The sequence below is a fragment of the Boleophthalmus pectinirostris genome, unplaced genomic scaffold (assembly GCF_026225935.1).
Source record: "Boleophthalmus pectinirostris isolate CB_2022bp ecotype Guang Dong unplaced genomic scaffold, ASM2622593v1 HiC_scaffold_9, whole genome shotgun sequence".
In the NCBI taxonomy this organism is placed as follows: domain Eukaryota; kingdom Metazoa; phylum Chordata; class Actinopteri; order Gobiiformes; family Gobiidae; genus Boleophthalmus; species Boleophthalmus pectinirostris.
This window is the reverse complement of record NW_026571541.1, coordinates 2582272-2606830: the sequence shown is the minus strand read 5'-3', so window position 1 is coordinate 2606830 and position 24559 is coordinate 2582272. Positions and strand designations below refer to the sequence as shown.

The window sequence follows — 24559 nt, the reverse complement described above, 5'->3', positions numbered from 1 at the left end:
GTCTAAAGACAATAAAAAGTCCAGTCTTTCCTTAACCATATTAAAAATATTATTGATAGAGAAATACTTTATATATGAGATCACTGGTTTTAGTCCTGGTTTAGACCTGGTTTAGACCTGCTTTAGTCCTAGTTTAGTCCTGGAATGGATTAATCCTGGTTTTAGTCCTGGTTTAGTCCTGGTTTATTCCTGGTTTAGTCCTGGTTTAGACCTGGTTTAGACCTGGTTTTAGTTCTGGTTTTAGTTCTGGTTTTAGTTCTGGTTTAGTCCTGGTTTAGTCCTGGTTTAGACCTGGTTTAGACCTGGTTTTAGTTCTGGTTTTAGTTCTGGTTTAGTCCTGGTTTAGTCCTGGTTTTAGTCTTGCTGTTAGTTCTGGTTTAGACCTGGTTTAGTCCTGGTTTTAGTCTTGGTGTTAGTTCTGGTTTAGAGGCGCACAGGAGGAAGCTCGGTTTACGCCGCGTACGCGAGAAAACACGATCCACACGCGGCTCACGGGAGGACAGCGGTGTCCACGCAGTGTCTACAGAAGGAAACGTGGTCCGCGCGTTCTCAGGTTAATGACGATGATGAAGGTGTGTGTTTGTGTGTGTTTGTGTGTGTGTCCCCTCATGTGGCAGGTCACTATAGGACAGTAGTGCAGACATCATGAGCCTATGCAGGTTGCTTTCAGGCGATATTATATTTGTTATTTTCTTTTATATTTCACGTCGGGAGAATAATTTCCAAGACACAAATGTGTTTTTACCTGTGCACTGCTGCCTCTGTTCTACTGGCTCTTCGACCTCGTCCATTGTGCGACTGATGCCGCCAACGTTAACGTGACATTTACATCGCTGTTACTGCGCACGTTTTGTGTGGGTTTCCGGCAATGAGTGGAATTACCGAAATAAAAAAATGTATAAATGTGTTTTGTGTGTGTGTGTGTGTGTTGTTGTCCCAACAACACATAAAAACAGGTTTTATAATAAAGAAACTCACATACAGAAACAGTAAAGTTAGAGATAAAAAATGAGATTAACGCGATTAAAAAACATAACGCGCTAAATATGACTGTAATTAATTAATGCAATTAACGCGATAATTTGACACCCCTAGTTCAAACACCTCTAACGTTTCCTGACTGTTCTTACCTGGTGCAGTTGAATGCCTCTCTTGTGTGTGCGTCGTGCAGCAGGTTTCTGTGTACACACACTTCTCCACACGTTATTGGAATCTGTGAGATTTGATTCACAACACTTCAGCCGTAGTTCCCAGGTTTACTGTATTTTGAGGAGTCAGACTCACTTGTGTCTATATTTTATAAGTATATATGTGCTGCATGAGACTGTGCCCAAAGTGCTGGAGTGCACCTTGTGATGTCATTAGGTGACAATCCAAGTGAGGGCATCTATGTGTTTTTAAAGTCCACAAAACTTCACCAGACTATTCAACTCATTCATCTCATCTTCAGATGTCACAGTTCTTTGTTTAGCCTCATTTCTGCTGCTTCTCTCCTCAGTGCATCAGTAGTGTTGTGTTTGTGTCTTAACTTTTCTAATGCACGTCTGCATTTTCTGGTAACCAGTCAGTGCACAAAAGCCTGACTAAAGAATGAAGTAGAAGAAGGAAATCAAATCCTCTGTCTGGTTTTCAGTTTTCAGTCTTGTGCTGGATTGGCCTGTTAGACACACATTTGTTTTAATGTTTTACACTGTGCTCTGTGAGCAGAGCTTCTCCTCAAGTGTGAATGTGAGCAGAGCCGTGGTTGAACACAAGAGTGTGGAGCAGCCTGGTCTGAGGCTCTCACCACAGATCAATAGCTCTTCATCTGAGCGCTGTGTGTTTAGACTTTTAATCAGCCCAGCTGAGGGCCCCACAGGGACCTGCCATAACCCACAGTGAGGGCCTCAGAGGGGCCCGAGGGATCAATACAACACCCTCCTCTGCTCCTCTCCTCCTCTGCTCCTCTGCATCTCTCTTCCTCTCCTCCTCTGCATCTCTCCTCCTCTCCTCCTCTGCTCCTCTGCTCCTCTCCTCCTCTGCATCTCTCCTCCTCTGCTCCTCTGCTCCTCTCCTCCTCTGCATCTCTCCTCCTCTCCTCCTCTGCTCCTCTGCTCCTCTCCTCCTCTGCATCTCTCCTCCTCTGCTCCTCTGCTCCTCTCCTCCTCTCCTCCTCTCCTCCTCTCCTCTTCATGCCTACTACAACATCTGTAGTAGCAACAACAGCAGTTGTAGTAGTAATAGTAGCAGTAGTAGTAGTAGTAGTAGTAGTAGTAGTAGTAACAGGAGCAGGACCAGGAGTAGCAGTAGTAGCAGGAGTAGTAGCAGTAGTAACTGTGGAAGTAGTAGTAATAGTAGTAGTAGTGGTGTCAGATGTACATGGTGGAGCAGAGTTGTACAAGACCAAGTGTTCTCTCTGTCCCACACAATGACTCCACAGCCCTGTGAGGACAATGGCCCCTCTGACCCGGTGTGTGTGTGCTTGTGTGTGTGTGTGTGTGTGTGTGTGTGTGTGTGTGTGGGGTGGGGGGGGGGTTCCTTTATGTCTGACACATCTGCAGCACTGTGCCTCTGAACACAGAGGAGCGCCCCCTTTTGTCCATGTCATAAATTGGTGTTTGCACCGAAGACAAACACAGGCAACAGCTGTGACCCCAGGGTGACCTGTGACGACGGAGGACAGGGCAGAGGAGGACAGAGGCAGAGGAGGGCAGGGGCAGAGGAGGACAGGGCAGAGGAGGACAGGGCAGAGGAGGACAGGGACAGAGGAGGACAGGGGCAGAGGAGGACAGGGCAGAGGAGGACAGGGCAGAGGAGGACAGGGACAGAGGAGGACAGGGGCAGAGGAGGACAGGGCAGAGGAGGACAGGGCAGAGGAGGACAGGGGCAGAGGAGGACAGGGCAGAGGAGGACAGGGACAGAGGAGGACAGGGACAGAGGAGGACAGGGGCAGAGGAGGACAGGGCAGAGGAGGACAGGGCAGAGGAGGGCAGGGGCAGAGGAGGGCAGGGGCAGAGGAGGGCAGGGGCAGAGGAGGACAGGGCAGAGGAGGACAGAGGCAGAGGACAGGAGAAGAAGAATAGGTGCAGAGGAGAACAGGAGCAGGGAAGAGCTGCAGAGGACAGGAGAAGAGAAGGACAGGGGCAGAGGAGGACAGGAGTAGGGGACAGGAGAAAAAGAGGACAGGAGAAGAGGACAGGTGCGGATGGCGGGTGCAGAGGAGACGAGCAGGAGCACTCTTTATTGCAGTCTGGCACCTCCTTGAAATCTCCTAGTCCACGCAGGTTTGCAGAGGGGCTGCGTTGCCATGGCGACTGCAGTGGTCCTGATGTGGGAGAATCACCTGTTGCCATGGTGATGAGAGCTCCACACCCGTTGCCATGGAAACTCTTTGGCCGGACCCATCCCCCTCAGCAGGTACGAGGAGCGGTGAGAGACGGGCTCAGGGCTGTGTTGTTGTACAGCGGGAGGGCATCCTTGTTAGTGCACTGGTCTGGGGGTGCGGGCTTCAGTCTGGCCCAGATGTGTTGGCAGTAATCGTAATGCAGATGTATTGAAGTGGTTTAGCTTTAAAGATACAATGTGTAACTTTTCTGGTAGGGGGTTCCACCATAAATGTCTCTACCTTTCACTTTCATTTGTTCAATTTGTGTTTTAATATATTCCCAGAACAGCTGCTTTTGGGCTTTTGGTGGATTACTGCTGTCCCTCTCCTGTCCCTCTCCTGTCCCTCTACTGTCCCACTGCTGTCCCACTCCTGTCCCTCTCCTGTCCCTCTCCTGTCCCACTGCTGTCCCACTGCTGTCCCACTCCTGTCCCACTCTTATTCCAGTCCTGTCCCTCTCCTGTCCCTCTCCTGTCCCTCTCCTGTCCCACTCCTGTCCCACTCCTGTCCCACTCCTGTCCCACTGCTGTCCCACTCCTGTCCCACTCCTGTCCCTCTACTGTCCCACTCCTGTCCCACTCCTGTCCCTCTACTGTCCCACTCCTGTCCCACTCCTGTCCCACTGCTGTCCCACTCCTGTCCCACTCCTGTCCCTCTCCTGTCCCACTGCTGTCCCACTGCTGTCCCACTCCTGTCCCACTCTTATTCCAGTCCTGTCCCTCTCCTGTCCCTCTCCTGTCCCACTCCTGTCCCACTCCTGTCCCACTGCTGTCCTACTCTTGTCCCACTGCTGTCCCTCTCCTGTCCCACTCCTGTCCCACTGCTGTCCCACTCTTGTCCCACTGTTGTCTCACTCTTGTTCCACTCCTGTCCCTCTCCTGTCCCACTCTTGTCCCACTGCTGTCCCACTCCTGTCCCACTGCTGTCCCTCTCCTGTCCCACTCCTGTCCCTCTCCTGTCCCACTCTTGTCCCACTGCTGTCCCTCTCCTGTCCCACTGCTGTCCCTCTCCTGTCCCACTGCTGTCCCTCTCCTGTCCCACTCCTGTCCCACTGCTGTCCCACTCCTGTCTCACTCTTGTCCCTCTCCTGTCCCACTGCTGTCCCACTCTTGTCCCACTGTTGTCTCACTCTTGTCCCACTCCTGTCCCACTCTTGTCCCACTGTTGTCTCACTCTTGTCCCTCTCCTGTCCCACTCTTGTCCCGCTGTTGTCTCACTCTTGTCCCACTCCTGTTCCACTCCTGTCCCACTCCTGTTCCACTCCTGTCCCACTGCTGTCCCACTCCTGTCTCACTCTTGTCCCTCTCCTGTCCCACTCTGGTCCCACTCTTGTCCCACTGCTGTCTCACTCTTGTCCCAGTCTACAGCAGCTCGAAGAACCCAATAAGTGTGCACAGCGGCTACGAGGCGTTCAGGGGAGTCTGGTAATTTAGCATTAGCAGTAAAACTGTGCAGGTGTAATTGTTAATAAAAAACACTTACACATAATCGCACTTTTGACAGAAATAGAAGCCACATTTCATTCATGTTTGGCATTTGATTTTCAGACTTGAGGAACTGTTACTCACAAGCGATTTGCTCTCTGCAGCACAAAGTGTGGACCAAAACAAAACTACATGTGCTAGCTCACGATACAGAGGCTGTGACTGTCTAATATTTCCTGACTGTTCTTACCTTGTGCAGTTGAATACCTCTCCTCGTCTGCTCCTAATGTAAATCAGATTGTGCAGTTACATGCAGCAGGTGTCTGAGTATACACTTCTCCACATGTGTTGTTGGGATCTGTGAGATTTGAACCAAGACGCCTCAGGTTTACTACACTTTAATCAAGCTCTTTCAACTGAACCAGGCCAGTTCTCCAGTTTTAAACTGGACCAGGCCAGTTCTCCAGTTTTAAACTGGACCAGGCCAGTTCTCCGGTGTCCCTGGCGTGTGTGGAAACGATGTTTTTGCTTTTGGATAAATTAACATAACTAATCAATAAAACCATCAGTAGAAACATGGGAGAGACTGCAAAGGAGAAAGGAGAGGCACACACACACACCCATCGACCCCCCCCCCACACACACACACACACACACACACACACACACGAGGTGGGGTGAGTGTGTGTGCTGGCTTCTGATTGGCTGCATAACAATGACCCGGCGTCCATGGTTGCCATGGTAACCGCCCTGTCTGCACAAAGGCCCGGTCCTGTCTTTACTACCAGCCAAGGAGCACTTTCAGTCTCTGGAGTTCTCTGCATTCTTCCATTGGAATTCACATCCACAGTGTGTACAGCTTTGGAAGGAATATTAATCGTATTTGAAACAATCGTGAGATCAGTCGTGTCTCATGAACATGCACACGCCTGTGGTCTGGAGCACACGCAAGTCTTTAGAGGAAGCAAGTTGACAGTTTTTGTGTTAAAATCCATGATTAGAAGTCTGTGTTTTTTTTATATCCAAGAAATACATTATGAAAGTTTTTTTAATTTATTTTTTTTATTTATTTTTATTTTATAGCAGTTTTGCTGAATTAGACCAGATGTTTTCTTTTTAGTGTTAGGTCACCTGTCCTCAGAGGACTTTAAAGGATCCATTGAAAAAAAAATGGAATGGAAAGAAATTATGATGGATCAGTATTAGTGTATTAGTGTAAAAAAGTTGCTTATTTATTTATTTATGTAATTCATATCACACAGGCTCAGAAACTAGACAAATATATGAAATGTTGTTTGAGTTTTACATTAGAGTATAATGATGGTGACAGTGGCACTGAAGAAATCTTAAATCTTTGAATCTCAGGTGTACAATGTTAAACCTGATCTTTAGAGCTGATCAGGTCTGGACTTGCACAGAAACCAGGAACACAAGCATAGACAACAGCAATGCAGCTGCAGTCAGACAGTATGGACATGACAGTGTGGACATGACAGTGTGGACATGACAGTGTGGACATGACAGTGTGGACTAGAGCTGGAGTTAGCATGATGCATAGGACAGATTTGCCTCTAAAAACAGCACGAGTGATATTTGTAAGAAACAGTGACTGGAGGGACTGTTCATGTCTTCAGCGAGTCCATGTGCTCTTAAAGGGATGGTGCTTTGTTAAAGGGGGTGAGGGGGCGTGAAGTGTCCCATTATGGTGAAGGTGAGGCAGACAAAGAGCCCCTCCCCCTCCATCACCTCCAGTCTGTGACCAGAGTAACTGCTCCCTCCCTGTACCCCCGTACATCCACACACTCAGGCTTTGGCTTTTCATTAATTTCATGGGAATCCTTAATCAGAGTCACTAAATACTCTTTGATAATGCAAAAAAGAAAACTAATCTTTTTTTCTCATATTTAAAGGAACTGCATGTAGCCTGTGCTCTGCAGATAGAGACACATCCAAGTGTCTCATTGTCAGTTTATGGACAGACCAAGTCTCATGTGAAGCTCAGAACCTCCAGAATTCCCTCCCTGAGCTGCAGAGGCTGCACTAGCACTGACTCATGACAGGTGCAGGTGCTGGGGTTTAGGGAGAGACCGTTCAGATCAGTGAGAAATATTTTAGTTTTACACTGTACAATATATTACTCAGTAATGGCTTCTGAAATCTGCTCTGAGAAGTACTTTTATTTGGGAGTTAGAGCAGTAAATTGCGCTGGTGCTTTTGGAGCGTGCTCAGTGAAGGCTAAAGCCTTTTCCATATGCCTCTGTCTGATGAGGTCACTCTGAGTCAGGTCTTCCCCTCACACATGCTCAGTACACACACTGCACACACAGCTAACACACACACACACACACTCGCACGCACACGTGCATGCATGTGCGCACGCATAGTTTATGTTAGGTGTTTTTGTTTCTTATAATACCTTAATAAACTTACTTGTCCGCAGATCTGACATGTAACTGGGCCTGGCTGCATACTGCTGTGTAAATATCATGTACTTTGTCCCCTGCATTTCTATCAAAGGTGCTGAACCTGATTTTTATTGTCTTAGAACAAGTTCATTTAACACAGTTTGCAGTGTCCAGAGTTCTCCCTCACTTATCTTATGCATCCAAATTATTCACAGCAATGAGTGTATAAGCACTTTTCACAACTCCTGGCATTTTGGCGTTTCACCGTCATGCTAACACACATTTCCTGATTATGGGAGAAGAGAACACTTTATAATCTAATGTACACAGTGGGCTTATTTTGACCTCAGGAGCTGCTTTTACAGTCTGTCTGTACTGGGGTAAGACACATTTTGCTCAGATTTGTCGTCATGATACAAACATTTCAAACTCAATTTCAATACTAAAGAATAGACTCAATACTGCTTCTGATGCCACGGTATAAAAACACTTTCTTTAGACAACTGAATGTGATTTTCAGTATTAAATGGTAGAACTTTCTTTTCTATTCCCATGTGTCGTATACAGTATGTGTGTAATCCTCAGTGGTCCAGTAGGTTCATAGTGCTCCTTGAGCATATACTAGTCTGTGTGCGCTTCACTGTTGGGCAAGTTACTTTGAAACTGTAATGCGTTATTTATTACCTATTACTGTCATTTCAAAGTAATTCGTTACATTACAATATTACTGCATTTAAAATGTAAGGCATTACATTACTATTGCATTACTTTAAGTTACTCTCACCAAAATAACTTTTGCGCTGTATATGGACTGAACCAGGACTAAACCAGGTCTAAACCAGGACTAAACCAGAGCTGAACCAGGACTAAACTAGAACTGAACTAGGACTAAAACAGAACTGAACTAGGACTAAAACAGGACTCACTGTCAGGACGGTCTTGAAGGTGACCGCAGGAGAAAGGAGCGGCTCTGCTCCACACCTCACGGAGGTAAGAGCGGCTGTCACCGGATCGCTCTTTATGGCCACCCTGCTGCTCGGGCTCGCGGCCCTGATTTCAGCAACTATTTGCAGGTTCCCGAGCCGGTGCAAGAGTCTGTTACAGCGCGTAACTTCTACCTTCCTTCAGCGTGTCCAGAAGTCCAACTTTTTGTGTGATGGTTTGCATCTTCCTCTGCCTTTTGGGTGCGAGCGCAGGAGCCTTTGTCGGTGCAGAATGTTTCGTCGACGTTGTGGTTTCGTCAGGGAGAAAACTTGCAACCGTATAGCACTTCAGAATCACACTGCTAGAGATTGAACATGTATTTAAATTTGGCAGCTGAACACATTCTGTACTGTACTTTACAGGAGTCCCTTGGCCAGTCAGGACGCAGCGGGAGGAACGCAATACGCATTCATACAATGTAAAAAAAAAAAAAACAGGGCATGCAAAATTGCACACAAAAAAATAATAAAAATAAAAAATCTGCGAGACAGCGAAAAGTGAACTGCGATAGAGGGAGGGACGAGTGTAAACCAGGTCTAAACCAGAACTGACCCAGGTCTAAACCAGGTCTAAACCACCAAAACTGACCCAGGTCTAAACCAGGTCTAAACAGCGTGGAGTTCTTTGTCAGTCCTTTCGCCCGCGGTTACCTGAAGGTCTATGAGGGCGCATCTCCGCCGTTTCACCGCTGCTGATATCGAGGTGATTTTAGCGAATTTGTATGAAGAAAAACCCACCACTTCAATCCAGGTTAAAAAAAAAAACATTGTAACGCGCGTTACTCACATTTGTACCGAGTAAAATATTACTATTTTTTCCCCTGTAATGCCTTACATTACTGCGTTACAGCAAAAAGTAATTGCATTACTGTAATTCGTTACTTTTATAACGTGTTACTCCCAACACTGGTGCTCTTCTACTTGGTTCAGTTCAATGAGGTTCATTTGGTCTTCTGACATTTTGTGTTATTATGTTATTTATGTCTTCTACTTGTTCTGATACAGATCAACATCATTCTAAAGACATTCAGGAAAGGCTCATTTCTGTCCTCTCACTGGGACTTTTTAGTATCAATAACTGCTCAAATGAGTATCTAGTTTCAGTACTAGTTTTAATATCAGTAAGATTTTCATTTTCGATATTTTTGACATCCCTTATTGGAAATGACCCCATGAGTGTTGTAGGAGCTGGTTTGTGGTGGAGCTCAGAGCAGAGTGTGGGGCTGAGCCAGACAGCTGCAGCCCAGAGCCAGGGATCCTCAGCGGCTTAAAGCAGCTGACACTGTCCACCACACAACCACAGCGGAGGAGAGGAGGAGAGGAGGAGAGGAGGAGGAGAAGAGGAGAGGAGGAGGAGAGAGAGAGGGGAGGAGGAGAAGAGAAGAGGAGAGGGGCAGGGAGGAGAGAGAGGGGAGAGCGAGGAGCGAAGAGGGGGCAGAGGCGAGGATCGAAATACGCTGTTAAGCCCGGCTTATGGCAGCTCACATGTGCCACAGCCCGCAGCCCACTGTTTGGATAACTTTGTGAAGCATTGTGGAAGGAGAGAGGGAGGAGGAAGGGGGAGGGAGAGGAGGAAGAGGAGGAGGAAGAGGAGGAGGAAGAGGAGGGAGAGGAATAGAGAGGGAGGCATGAGAGGGAGAGACAGAGGCAGACAGGAGGTAGGAGAGTTAGAGGAGAGAGGGTGTGGCCGGAGGGAGGAGAGCTCAGGGGAGACAGACAGGAGGGGGGAGGGAGGTGTCTTCGAAGGAGACAGGTGGAGACACCAGATCTGAGCACCCAAAAGCACCATAATGAGCTGTAGACAGACTGCAGCCAGCACACCACGCTATGCTGTTACAACAAGCTCCTCACAGCACCTCCTCACAGCACCACCAAGCACCTCCTCACAGCACCACCTCCTCACAGCACCACCAAGCACCTCCTCACAGCACCACCAAACACCTCCTCACAGCACCACCAAGCACCACCACCAAGCAGCACGAGCAGGGTGCTCCTCACAGCACCACCAAGCAGCACCTCCTCACAGCACCACCAAGCACCTCCTCACAGCACCACCAAGCACCTCCTCACAGCACCACCAAGCACCTCCTCACAGCACCACCAAACACCTCCTCACAGCACCACCAAGCACCTCCTCACAGCACCACCAAGCACCTCCTCACAGCACCACCAAGCACCTCCTCGCAGCACGAGCAGGGTGCTCCTCACAGCACCACCAAGCACCTCCTCAAAGCACCACCAAACACCTCCTCACAGCACAAGCAGGGTGCTCCTCACAGCACCACCGAACAGCCCCTCACAGCACCACCAAGCACCTCCTCACAGCACGAGCAGGGTGCTCCTCACAGCACGAGCAGGGTGCTCCTCACAGCACCACCAAGCACCTCCTCACAGCACGAGCAGGGTGCTCCTCACAGCACCACCAAGCACCTCCTCACAGCACGAGCAGGGTGCTCCTCACAGCACCACCAAACCACTCCTCACAGCACCAGCCTAATGCTGTTACCTCACAGCACCTTCTCACTGCTCCACAAGCTCCTCTGAGCAGGTGCAGATGTTCTCAGTGGATGCCTTTGCTCTCCTGAGATGATTCTTCAGTCTGTGACCTGAGTATACAGACCTTGTACATCTAGTGGTGAGTGGCCGACTCTAACACAAGTGGAAGAGCACCGTGGGGACGAGACAGCACCAGAAAAAGAGAAGGAGCGGGGCAGAGGAGAGGGTCCAGGGCCAGTGTACAGCTCTGTCAGCAGCTGTGGGTCACTACATGTCCCTCTCGTGGTTGTTGTCGAGAGCCTTGCAGACCCCTGTCCCTCGTCTCAATTATGGAGAGAATGATTCAGTAACTACATAATGAATGCCTTAACTCACTCGTAACCCCCACCCCGTACTTAAGTAGTTATAAGCCTGACTATTTATCCATTACAAGTTTAGTCTTTCTTCACGGTTTATTCAGGCGGTGATCATAAGTGAGTAAAGGTAAATAAGTACTATCCACCTCTCTAAATCGTGCAGATATAATAAAGTGTTACCAGTTTGTAGATGTGGGGGTGTGGGTGAGTGGAGGAGGAGCAGGTGGAGGCTGAGCTCAGTCCTCAGAAATGCAGCTTTTCTCCTCGCTCCTTTGTCCTGGTTCAGAGCCGGGCCTGGTTCTAAAGAGACCCGGGGTTCAATGAGAGAGGGTCCAGGGGGATGGGACGCCCTCGTGTCCCTGCAGACCGCCCCAAAACTGCACGCTCCCAACGCCATTCCAGGGTGGCTTCACACTTTTTATGTCCCAGTTTTATCCCAGTATAAGTCCAAATGTAGACTTGTTTTAGTCCCGGTCAAGACCTGCTCCAGTCTGGTTTTAGTTTCAGTTTAGTCCCAGTATGGTCCCAATTTTGATGTGTTGATTGTGAGAGTATGAACAAACTCGTAGAAGTATACAAGTGTACCACACCAACTTTACACCACAAATATACTATACTAATATATGTACTCTTCAAATGTACTCCACACATGTACTCTTCAAATGTACTCCACACATGTACTCTTCAAATGTACTCCGCACATGTACTCTTCAAATGTACTCCGCACATGTACTCTTCAAATGTACTCCACACATGTACTCTTCAAATGTACTCCACACATGTACTCCACACATGTACTCTTCAAATGTACTCCGCACATGTACTCTTCAAATGTACTCCACACATGTACTCCACACATGTACTCTTCAAATGTACTCCGCACATGTACTCTTCAAATGTACTCCGCACATGTACTCTTCAAATGTACTCCGCACATGTACTCTTCAAATGTACTCCGCACATGTACTCTTCAAATGTACTCCGCACATGTACTCTTCAAATGTACTCCGCACATGTACTCTTCAAATGTACTCCGCACATGTACTCTTCAAATGTACTCCACACATGTACTCCACACAAATGTACTCCACACATGTACTCTTCAAATGTACTCCACACATGTACTCTTCAAATGTACTCCACGCATGTACTCCACACATGTACTCTTCAAATGTACTCCACTCATGTACTCCACACATGTACTCTTCAAATGTACTCCACACATGTACTCTTCAAATGTACTCCACTCATGTACTCTTCAAATGTACTCCACTCATGTACTCTTCAAATGTACTCCACTCATGTACTCTTCAAATGTACTCCACACATGTACTCTTCAAATGTACTCCACTCATGTACTCCACACATATACACTTCAAATATACTCCACACGTGTACTCCTTGCTTTGCAACTGATTGATTTGATTTATTGCCACTGAATGAAAGGAACTGTTAGGTGAAATTACATTTGGTGATACAGTATCGATACGCAGAGAGAGACTTTATTGATCCTGAGGGAACTTCAGGTTTTGCTGCAGTAAACTGTTGCAGTTGATGTTTCTGCAGCATTTACGCCTCATGACTCAGTGTCCTGTGTGTCTCAGTTAAAGGTGTGAGGTCAGTTTAACAGAAGGACTGGTCAGGGAGGGTCAGCAGATCTGTGTCAGGACAGTTTGGGAAGAGACAGAGGAAGAGACAAAACTGTCCAGGGAGAATCAGGTGAACACAACAGGAAAGGCTCTTACTCTGCTCTGGTGTTCCAGTTGGTGATGAAATGGTCTATTCCCTCAAAGTGTTTATTCTGGAAGATCTTCTGACACATTTGCTGCCACATATGGTGTAAAAAGCCTGTAGCATCTCAAATGTCCACAGCTAGCTCCTTAGCCTGCCTCTTGCACGGTCTCCATGGATACGGGAAAAACAACAACAGCTCATTTAACACAATCCAACAGTCCCTTTGAATTGCACATGCTGCATTCTTACTTGGTTAAAATTCCATGATATGATGTTAAAAACTGAGCTCAAAAAACAAAATGTTTCAAAACTGACTGCTGTTTTGATAGAGTATTTATTGTTATAATTTACAAATAAATAAATTAAATGTTCCAGCACATTTATTTCATGTTACACACGTGACACATTTTTATGGCTTGGATTGGACATTTAGACTGTTGACTGCTGATGTATGCAAGTGGCCAGGTCCAGGGTGTGTACTGACTGTGGACTGGAAATAGAGTCTAGTGTTTGTGACTCTGCAGTGTTTATCTTTATCAACACGGTTTCAAAGTGTTGTCACGTCAAATTGTGCTTTTGCAGGGGAAGTACGCTCAGGACAGGTGCTGTCATACTGCTGGATTTCACATGACAATAACAATAGGCCAATAATGTTTAGTACAGACAGATCTAGAGACAATGGAAAATTGTCTGTACTGTAAGTTTTTCATCTGAAAATGAAGTCTGTTTTTGTAAAGCCATCTACTTAAGGAAAACTAGCTAACTAACTCTGCAGTATATGTGGATGTGAGTGTGGTTTGTGAGAGTTCTACAGTTTGTTGTGTCCACAGTGAATGGTTCATAAACAGCTTCTCTGGATCATTTGGCTGCAGACTATACATAAACATAAAGGGCTGTTCTGAGCTCTGGTATCAGCTGTTGAACTGATGCAGGAGCGAGGAGTGAGAGAGCACAGGGCGCAGAGGGAGAGCTTTGACCTGTGACATCACCACTAAACTCTGCACAACTGTGATGGGACAAAACACAAGAATGTCCCTCAGACAATCATGTGCTCCTCCCTCCTCACTGGCACTGGAGACCCACAGCTCCTCAGGCTCAGGTCCAAGCCCTCCTGAATGACATCAGCTCAGTCTCTGCAGCTGCCTCTGCCCCCTGCCTGTCCCCCTGTCAGAGAGAAGACATCAGGGACATTTCTGAAGACACATGCATTATGATTGTCACATCCTTCCAGTGTGGTGAAGGTCCATGCAGTGCTTCTCTGGTCACTGCTGTATAGTGCTTGTTTGGGTCATATGGAGGTGATGTGTAGCACTGTTTTGTGTGTCACCCCTGATGCTCTGACACCCATGGGTGCTGGGTGCTCACAGAGTGATGAGGGTGCCTCCTGTCAGACCCTGTCCCCAGCTGCACTGGTGTATGCACTCGCGTGGGCGGCTTCAGCAGATTCTTGTCTAATGTGTCCCTGTATGTCCCTTTAAGAAAGTCTGGCCGTGTTGGTCCACACAGTGTGTTTGTGTGGACAGAGGGTCAGAGCTCAGAGCTCTTCCTCTTATTACAGCGAAAGCACTTCTCCACACAACAGAACAATAATGCAGCTCGTTACTCCACACTGGTGGTAAGTGATTGTACCCAGAGCTGCCCTGGGGCAGACTGACAGAAGCGAGGCTGCCAATCTTCCCCTCAGTGGCACCTGTTTCCAGCAGTCACCAATCCAAGTACTAACCAGGTCCGACCGTGTTTAGCTTCTGAGATGAGACGAGCTCAGGCCTTGGCACGGCCTGTGGTGACTAACGTGTGCTCATCCCGAGTGTTTCCAGTGGAGAGAAAGCTGAGTGACAGCCTCTGTGACACAGAGCACAGCTGTGACAGGCCCCTCCCTCTTTCACGCTCCCCCACTCTCTCTCTCCCTCCTTCTGTCCCTCTCTCCCCCCCTGTCCCTCACTCTTTCCCTCTACAGAGACAATGGCTCGCTAATCCCCTCCCCTGATTGGACCACGGCAGATTACCCAGAGGCCACCAGCTGTCAGGAGGCGAGGCCCACTTTTCGGGTTCTCAGCTCAAACACAAATGCTAATGCTGCTACTTTGTTAGCTTAACCTGTCAGCGCACTGTAAAAATAGAGACACATGTTTGGCTCTGATGGGAGGTTAGGGTTAGGGTGTGCGGCAGGGAGACTGCGCCTATTTATAGTGTGAGCCGTGGACACCGCACAGCCTCATGCTCCTCACACACAATCATCTCAAATATGAGACAGATTAACAGATAGTCCCTGTGGTCCCCGCTCACACAATCCCATCAAAGGTCAACCAGGCTCAGGCCAACCAGGACAGGACAGAGACGGCACCTTAAATCCTGCTATTGTTTTATGCTCTCACTCACTGTGTTCACACGCACACAGAACTGTGAGTGTGCTAAAAACCAAAGTCAAATGGTCTTTGGCCCTTTCTCCAGCCTACAGCAGGGCACACCACTGAATATTTTGTGAATGAGAGGCCATGAGGTGTTCAGGGGCATCTACTATTAGCGCTAAAACTCATCTATAATCATTAAATCAGAACTATGATGCAAAATGAACATTTCTGATCTTTTCACCATGTTATAGTAGTTTTCTTCTCACTGACCTTCTGAAGTTGTATTTGGAGTGATTCATGTTTGAGTCATCTTTAATCTCTTATTTTCAAGACACCATTTTGCTGATCCCCGCTTTCACCAGCACCAGTACACGCCCACAACTCTCTACTTCGTTCTCCAATGTTATTTTCTTAATCTGTGATACACGTAGGTAGGACATAGATTGGGCAGTGTCGTGCTGTCATTTTGGTACAAAAGCAGATCTAGAGAAGCCTAATTTCATCACACTGAGCATCTGATTTTCTCTGCAGCAAGTAAACGCACTGAGCCTCCAGCAGGTTTCACTTAAACATAGCGACCAAAACTAATCATGCGCATGTGATGACATGCAGCAGGTATCTGACTCCTCCACATGTGTCACACCTCAGTCGTAGTTTCCAGGTTCACAGTATTTTGATAAATCTGTTTAAATCAAACTGTCCCTGATTGTCCCTGGCATACATGAACACGCTGAGGAGTGCTCGCGGGTGTCAGTGTGCAAACCTGAGGGGTGCTCGCGGGTGTCAGTGTGCAGACCTGAGGGGTGCTCGGAGGTGTCAGTGTGCAAACCTGAGGGGTGCTCGGAGGTGTCAGTGTGCAAACCTGAGGGGTGCTCGGGGGTGTCAGTGTGCAGACCTGAGGGGTGCTCGGGGGTGTCAGTGTGCAGACCTGAGGGGTGCTCGGGGGTGTCAGTGTGCAGACCTGAGGGGTGCTCGGAGGTGTCAGTGTGCAAACCTGAGGGGTGCTCGGGGGTGTCAGTGTGCAGACCTGAGGGGTGCTCGGGGGTGTCAGTGTGCAGACCTGAGGGGTGCTTGTCTGGGTCTGGTGAGAGAAATGATCACCGACTTCAGGGTAGAATAACATGTTTAAATTGATGCCACCCTTAAAATTTACTTATGTTAATTAGTACAGATATTTGTATAACAATACAGTATTGATATATTAATCTTTCGATACCAGTAGTCCCTAGAGTGTACCTTTCCTCTTGAGGATCATTTCTCTGTGAATATGAAGTAAATCCAACACTGCAGCTGCTAGTGAAGCGTGGCTCTTGCTCTGCACTGTGCTGCTGTGTGCAGGGACACAGGGCCCATCACATCTGTACTACACATTTCTGTATGTATTTACACCATGTTTTATTATGCAGACTTTTTAATGGTCGTGATATCCACAAGAACACAGGACACATGTGCTTCAGAAGCAGCCTGCTCAAGTGTCAGACCTGAGTGTGGTGAGGCCATGAGGAGGAGAGAGCCTGCTCCTGACCCCTGACCTCTGTGTGTGTGTGTGTTCCAGGGACCACAGAGCGCGTGTGTCTCATCCAGGGCACAGTGGAGGCATTGAACAGCGTGCACGACTTCATCGCAGAGAAGGTACGAGAGATGCCCCAGAGCAGCCAGAAGAGTGAACCAGTGAGCATCCTCCAGCCCCAGACCACCGTGAACCCAGACCGCGTCAAACAGGTCAGACACCAGCATCAGACTGCAGAAAAGCACTGGACACACTTTACACACACTGTACACATGCACTCCCCCTCCGACAGCATTCACAGCAGGGACCAGATCCCAGACCGGACATTTTGATTATTCTATAAAGCCAGTCTGGGAGCTCCCCTTTGTGTCAAGTGCTTTATTGTAGGATTTAGATGGAAGGAAATATTACAGACATTGACATTTTGGATTTACATTATACCTTTACCATAGCCTAGCCACACAGCTAGGCATGACAACCCAGCACCTTTTTTATTTTTAATTTGTGTTTAAAAAAACAAAAACAAAAAAACCCAAAACAAACAATTATTTATCACATAATCTCAACTTATTTACGCTGACTGTATAAATTCCCAAATCTTCACTATAGATACTGGAATACTGAGGCCTCTTGTGTGAGGACATGAGAGTGAAAGGGAAAGCTGTGGGCCTTTCCCACAGAAGTCACCAAACACAGACCAGTTCTGTGCCAAAAGACGCTTTATCCGAGCCTCTGTGTTCAGAGGAGCAGCTGTGTGCACTGTCTGCAAAGGGCCAGCACGAGTCCTGTCCACAAACTCAACTACAGCCATTTCCTGTCCGCACCCACTCACTTCCTGTCACCTTTCACCCTGACACCAACACCTGTTTCCTACTTCCTGTTATTTTCTGCTCCACAAGAAATGGTAAGATTGTGGACGATCGTGCCTCCTGTGGGCAGTGGAGAGAAAGCCACAACAGGAATTCAAATGGCAAGTGTCCATGAAAAAACCCTCAGTGTAACGCTGAGGTAAAAGTACAGCTCCTCCCCCCGGGGGAGGCACTGTAGTAGCCGACAGTTAATACTATGGAAAGCAACGCAGTCACCATCCAATACTGATGCTGCACTGAAACTCATCTACCACAGATAAATATTTCTTGCTCTAGTTTTCACTCTTAGAAAAAAAATAAAAATAAAAATCTATAAATGCACAAATAAACTCAAATAAAAACAGTGAATGTAAAATCAATTGTCCAGGGAGGATCTATGGAAAAGGAGAAATTCTGTTAAGTGGACAAAAAAAAGTTGTGCAGTAGTAGGATTAGTAGTAGGAGTAGGAGTAGTAGTGGTAGCAGTTGTGGCAAAGCAGTAGTAGTAGTAGTAGTAGTTAGTAGTTGTAGGAGTAGTAACCTGAGCAGCAGTAGTAGTAGCAGCAGTAGTAGTGCTACTTGTTATAGTAGCAGTAGCAGGAGGAGCATGTCATCTTCATGTAGCAGAGACAGTGAGGGGTGAGGTCAGGCCAGCTGTCACATAATCCTCTGTGCAACCACTCAAAGGCGCAAAGAATTATGGGATGGATGCTCCCTGGCTCGACCGCCATGACGATGTGACAATAGCACAGGGATAAAACTCTGGAACATAATACACACCAAACAGTTACTGTTCTGAGTACACACAGTATCCATACACAACAGAAATGTACAGGACTGTAGCCGCACTGGGGTCAGTCGGTCAGTCTGGTGCTTCAAGAGCATCTCACAGTTTTTGGTGTTGATGGCACAAGAAGGATTCTGTTTTTAGAACTAGTTTATTTTAAATGCTTTGCATTGATCTAAAGTTATTCCTCACTTATCATTCTGAGGATACTGATTATTCACCATGATGAGTTTAGAAGCACTTTCACAACTCTCCGAGACCGAGACCAGTTTAGCATTTTAACTGCACACTGACTTCCACTTTCAAAGTAGAAAAATGTGTACAGATACAGAGACCCCGATATACGGTGTCCAAATGTCCCTGTTTCCCCAGCATAGTCCCAGTTTTAAGCCCTGTGTCCCCTGTCCCAGCTGATTTATACAAAACCACTGATTTGTCCCAGTTTTATACAAGACATGTCCCAGGTGTCTCTTTTTGGACCAATTTAATACCTGCCCACAGTAAAAAAAGGCATACATTGACATTTGTTGAGGTAAAATACAGAAAAGCTGCTTAAATGACCAAAACACAAAGACTAAGACTAAACTGACTCACATATTAGTCAAGAATGGGCCGAGTGCAGAAAAATTCTCCTTAATTATGCACTCGTTTCACAATTCTATTATTATCAACCGCCCAAAACTGAGTGTCCCAGTTTTTGGTCACCTTAATTGTGTGAGCAGCATTGAGGTCAAAATATGTCTGCTGTGAACTGTCTGCAACTCATTCTAAAACACTTTATCATCCAATAATCACAATGTACTGTTAGCATGCTAGTTGTTGTTAGCCTTATTGTAACAGCAAAACTCTGAAAGTTGTGAAAAGTGCTGATGAACTATTAGAAATATTTATGGTTCTTGTACTATTCTTTCTTTTGAATTTCAGTTAAGAACAAAAAACAGTAAAATGGGAAAACAGTTTTTTTGTGTAAAAAAACCCCAAAACACACACATATATATGTTTGTGTGTGTGTGTTCAAAATTGTTGGTAAAACAAACAAACAAACAACAAACAAAAACAAACTAATGAAACTGGCCTGGACAAAAATGATGTTCCCCTAGAAAAGATTGTAAATATTTGGACAATAGGGACATGTTAAACTTTGGTGTGTCTCTAATCTGCATCACAGGTTCTTCAAACTTGTCCTCAGTCAGTCTGTCTGTTTAAAGGGGGACATGTGTCATTGTGCTGTTTGGAGACATGATGGACACAACACTGAACATGGAGCAGAGAAAGAGAAGAAGAGAACTGTGTCAGGAGACTAGAAAGAAAATGATAGACAAGCAGGTTAAAGATAAAGACAATAAGACCATCTCCAAGCAGCTTGATGTTCCTGTGATTACAGTTACACATGTTCTTCACAAGTTTAAGGTTCACAGGACTGAAGCCAACCTCCCTGGATGCAGCAAAAGAGGAACACTGATGACAAAATGAAGAGATGGATCATACAAATGAAACCAAAGAGCCCAGAACAACCTCCAAAGAAATTAAATGTGAACTTGAAGGGCAAAGTACATCAGTGTCAGATCACACCATCCATCTGTGTTTGAACCAAACTGTCCCTACTGTGAAACATGGAGGAGACTTTCTGGGGTTTTGTTCTGGGGCTGTTTTGCTACATCTGGCACAGGGTGTCTTGAATCTGTGCAAGGTACAACGAAATCTCAAAACTATCAAGGTATTTTGGAAGGAAACGTGTTGCCTAGTGTCAGAAAGCTTGGTCTGAGTTGTAGGCCATGGTTCTTCCAACAGGATAATGACCTAAAACACACAATTAAAAACACACAAGAATGACTAAGAACAAAACATTGGACTGTTCTGGAGTGTTCTTCTGTGAGCCCAGATCTCAATTCTACTGAACATCTGTGAAAGGAGCTGAAACATACTGTCTGGAGAAGGAACCCTTCAAACCTGAGACAACTAGAGCAGTTTGTTCTCGTGGAGTAGGTCAAAATACCAGTTGACCAGAGCAGAAGTCTCATTGACAGTTACAGAAATCATTCGTTTGCAGAGTTTGCATCAAAAGGTTGTGCAACAAAATATTAAGTTAAGGGAACCATCATTTTTGTTCAGGCCAGTAATTCTGTTGAACCACAGGTGAAAAACAATGTTTGATTTGCGGGGGACCATTTTCAGTATTTATTTGTTTTTTTAATTTACCATTGCTTTTATCAGTTTCAAGTTATCTGAGTGACCATTGTTGATTTTTCTTTCATTACCAGAGGGGTACCAACAATTTTGCCCACGTCTTTATATATTTATTTATTATTTGCCCCAGAAGTTCTTTTGCTAGAAAGACTTACCTGAAAAATCACTGTAGTTTTGTCCTCTTCTTTTAAAGCGACATGTCATTGTGGACATGGAATAATGAAATAAATTCTGTCAAATTGTTTTCCCATTTTACTGTTTTTGTTTTTCACTGAAATTCAAAAGAAAAAATGGTACATGGATCAATTCGGTTTAACATGAGCTCATTCTGTTTGTCACATTTTGAAACAGAACAAATCAGGTGGAGCACAGGGTTGAAATGATAGAGGATGATTTGTGGCCATAGCTGCGTGTGCCTCTGTGGTGAGGTACAGTACGGCTGCTCTGTGGAATACTGTTTTATTGCCTGAGTGCTGCAGTGGTTGTCATGGTAACGCTGACCCCGTGCATGGAGTCTCTGTGGCCTCCCACTCTCCTGCACCTCTGCCTCATCAAACCTCTGCAGCTCGCCTCACTCAAGCCACAGCACAGCGCGCACCACCCATCCCCACTGCACCCAACACCACCCATACCCCGCTGCACCCAACACCACCCAACACCACCCATACCCACTGCACCCAACACCACCCATACCCCGCTGCACCCAACACCACCCAACACCACCCATCCCCACTGCACCCAACACCACCCATACCCCGCTGCACCCAACACCACCCATACCCACTGCACCCAACACCACCCATACCCCGCTGCACCCAACACCACCCAACACCACCCATACCCACTGCACCCAACACCACCCAACACCACCCATACCCACTGCACCCAACACCACCCATACCCACTGCACCCAACACCACCCATACCCAGCTCCACCCAACCCCTGCTCCACCCAACCCCTCTTCATCCTACTCCATTAACCCTGATGCACCCAGCCCAGCTCCACCAGCCTGAAGCATCAGTTGTAGCAGACTGTCCAACAGATTGCAAAAAGAGTTTCACAGGGTGCCACAACTACACCAATAATACATTTGATATATTTTCTTTTATTTTTATATTATATTTTTCAAGACACATCTGCTAGTCGAGCCGTGCACGACTGAGCTTCCACTGCCCCTGGTTCTCCGGGGATTGTGGTGTCAGTCAGTGTGTGTGGTTCTAGTGATTGTGCCATTAGTCACAGCACTGAGATGTTTCTTCAGGCGGCATTGTCCTTAACTCTACGTCTGCTCCTCTGTTTCCAGGCCAAGCTCATCGTTCCAAACAGCACAGCAGGCTTGATTATTGGGAAGGGCGGAGCTACAGTCAAAGCGGTGATGGAACAGTCCGGGGCCTGGGTGCAGCTGTCCCAGAAGCCAGAAGGCATCAACCTGCAGGAGCGCGTGGTGACCATCAGCGGGGAGCCCGAGCAGAACCGGAAAGCTGTAGAGATTATTGTGCAGAAGATCCAGGAGGACCCTCAGAGCTCTTCTTGTCTCAACATTTCCTACTCTAACATCACAGGGCCAGTGGCCAACTCCAACCCCACGGGGTCCCCTTATGCTAACTCCACTGAGGTAATGCCCGCTGCAGCTGCCGCCGCCGCTGCCACTGCCTCCTCTCTGCTGGGGCAGGCCGGGCTCGCAGGTGTCGGGGCCTTCCCCACCACTATGTCCAGTCTGTCAGGAAACGACCTGCTGGCCATCACGTCCGCTTTGAACACTTTAGCCAGCTACGGCTACAACACCAACTCTCTGGGTCTAGGGCTCAACCCGGCCGCCGCCTCAGGCGTGCTCGCCGCTGTGGCCGCTAATGCTAACCCTGCAGCAGCAGCTGCAGCTAACCTACTTGCATCCTATGCTAGCGATGCTTCTACTAGCGCAGCCCACCCTGCAGCCAGCCTGGGTGGCTTCTCTTTGGGATCCCTCGCCGCCGCTACAGGGGCCACGAATGGATACTTGAGTGCTGCCTCACCTCTGGTGGCATCATCTCTGCTGGCCACTGAGAAGCTAGCTGAAGGTGCTAAGGAGGTGGTGGAGATCGCTGTCCCAGAAAACTTGGTGGGAGCTATTCTGGGTAAGGGGGGGAAGACCTTGGTGGAGTACCAGGAGCTGACTGGAGCCAGGATCCAGATCTCCAAAAAGGGCGAGTTCATCCCTGGGACCCGCAACAGGAAGGTGACCATCACAGGGTCCCAGGCCGCCACACAGGCAGCACAGTACCTGATCAGCCAAAGGATCACGTACGAGCAGGGTGTCCGGGCCACCAACCCGCAGAAAGTGGGCTAAAGCTCACAGCCAATCCCAAAAGGAGCGGGGGCTTGGAGGAGGAGTTTATAAAGAATGTTGGAAGGAATGCTTTGTGCTCTTTTCTTCAGCAAATTTTCAGTATTCTTAAAAAAAAAAAAAAAGCATATTTGCTGAACCCGAGGAGGCAGAGGAGGGAGATATCTATATAAAAAAACAAGAAAAAAGTGTAAAATGTACATACTGTTTTATTACTCATGTGCTGGGGTTTCATTGTGGGGATGTTTTGTTCTGCTGGTTCTGTCTGGTGTCTTGTGTACTGTGCAACAAGGCTGACAGACCACAGCCTGCTGTTGGGGCTTTCATTTGCTCTGTTGACCCCCTGTCCCTCCTGCGCCCCGGGGCCCAGATAGTGGAGCCTTTTCAGGGTACATCAGGCAGGACTAACCTGGGAGTGACTGAAGACACTGCAAAGGCTCTGCTGTATCTTCACTCACTCCTGCAGTGCTGAGACTCTACTGTAAAATTAAAATGACAGGTCACACGCTGATGACCTCATGTAGTGTTGACCAATGAGAGAGAGCGATACTACCTGGCACGTACAGACGCACTGCTGCCAATGTTCTTGAATTATTTTTTATTTGTATTTCAACAGAAAGTATCATTTTATTTATTGAAGAATTGACCCATAAAAGCTCAGCTGTTCTTTGTAAATCTGTGACTTCAGGTTGACATGAATGTAAATGAGACTATTGTTTATGTGGAATCTTTTTTATTTAATGAAGATAGTGTAATATATGTCTTATTTAAGTCCAGTCCTAAAGCCGGCTCGGCCCACAATATCCTCCCAGTGACAACAGGGAACTCACCTGACAACAGGAGGCCATATCTGTGCTAGAGCAGACCAGATCAGACTGCAACTGACCCAGACCCCAGACCCCACACCCCAGACCCCAGACCCCAGACCCAGACCCAGTCCTCGACCAGACCCAGACCCAGTCCTAGACCAGACCCAGACCCAGGCCTGAGTCCTGCTGATCTGGCCTGGGCCTTTCCCAGCGGCGCCTCCTACTGGTTCTGAGGCTTCAGTTGTCTCAGGACATTTTGTCTAAATAGAATTATTTCGGGGTTTAATTGCCTCGTCAAAGAGAATTGACTCAGGCGCACCAAACCCATTGTACAGACAGAGACTGAAGAAAGTGATGATTGAGCAGAACCAGCAGAAGGCCGAGCTGAGCCAGGCATCTGCTCAGACCCAGCCAAGCACTTGCGTCATTACTACTGAAGAGTCAGGAGCCACTGTACCTCTGCCCGCCCTGTGGCCCTCAGGGAGCCAGGGGCCACCAGGGGCCAAATCCAACAGCGTAGAGGCCCCATGTCTGTTTTTTGTTTCTTTTACAATCGGAACACACTTGTTGTCTTAATGCACTGTGAAGCCTGTGAGGCAGGAGTCCGCAGCGTGGTGACTGTTGGCTTGTATGGCAGGGATCTGTGTAATATGTGTGTGTGTTTCAGTGACTAGGCCCAGGAAGAGGTCACCTGTCCGCCTGCTCTTGTAACGATTGTACATGGGATGTGGGTTGGTTTACAGTGCAAGGCAGATACTAAACCTACATTTCAAACACATATCAGCCGTTTTTTTTTTGTTTTTTTTTTCAAATTATCCAGTTGTCAGTGTGCATATCCTAAAGGGAATTCCTAACAGAAATGCTACAGATCGCCTCTAACCTATAGACAAGAGAAGCATATCACATGTCCTATTCTTATTGGCCAAACGCGCTGAGTGCTGTAGCACCACACAGGCGTTTGTCCACAGCTTGAGAAGGAGG

General features: G+C 47.3%; 1 protein-coding gene across 3 annotated transcripts in view; it reads left to right on the top strand.

Moving 5' to 3' along the window:
- The window catches only part of nova2 (NOVA alternative splicing regulator 2), a 42787-nt gene extending 18559 nt beyond the window's left edge, over positions 1–24228 (top strand). For all 3 annotated transcript variants that reach the window (XM_020938627.2, XM_055147738.1, XM_020938628.2), the window contains 2 exons: positions 16669–16835; positions 21750–24228. In XM_020938627.2, the coding sequence (XP_020794286.1) occupies positions 16669–16835; positions 21750–22772 (1190 nt within the window). In that variant the 3' untranslated portion in view covers positions 22773–24228. The remainder of the gene's footprint in view (positions 1–16668; positions 16836–21749) is intronic.
- The last annotated feature ends 331 nt before the right edge of the window (positions 24229–24559 follow it).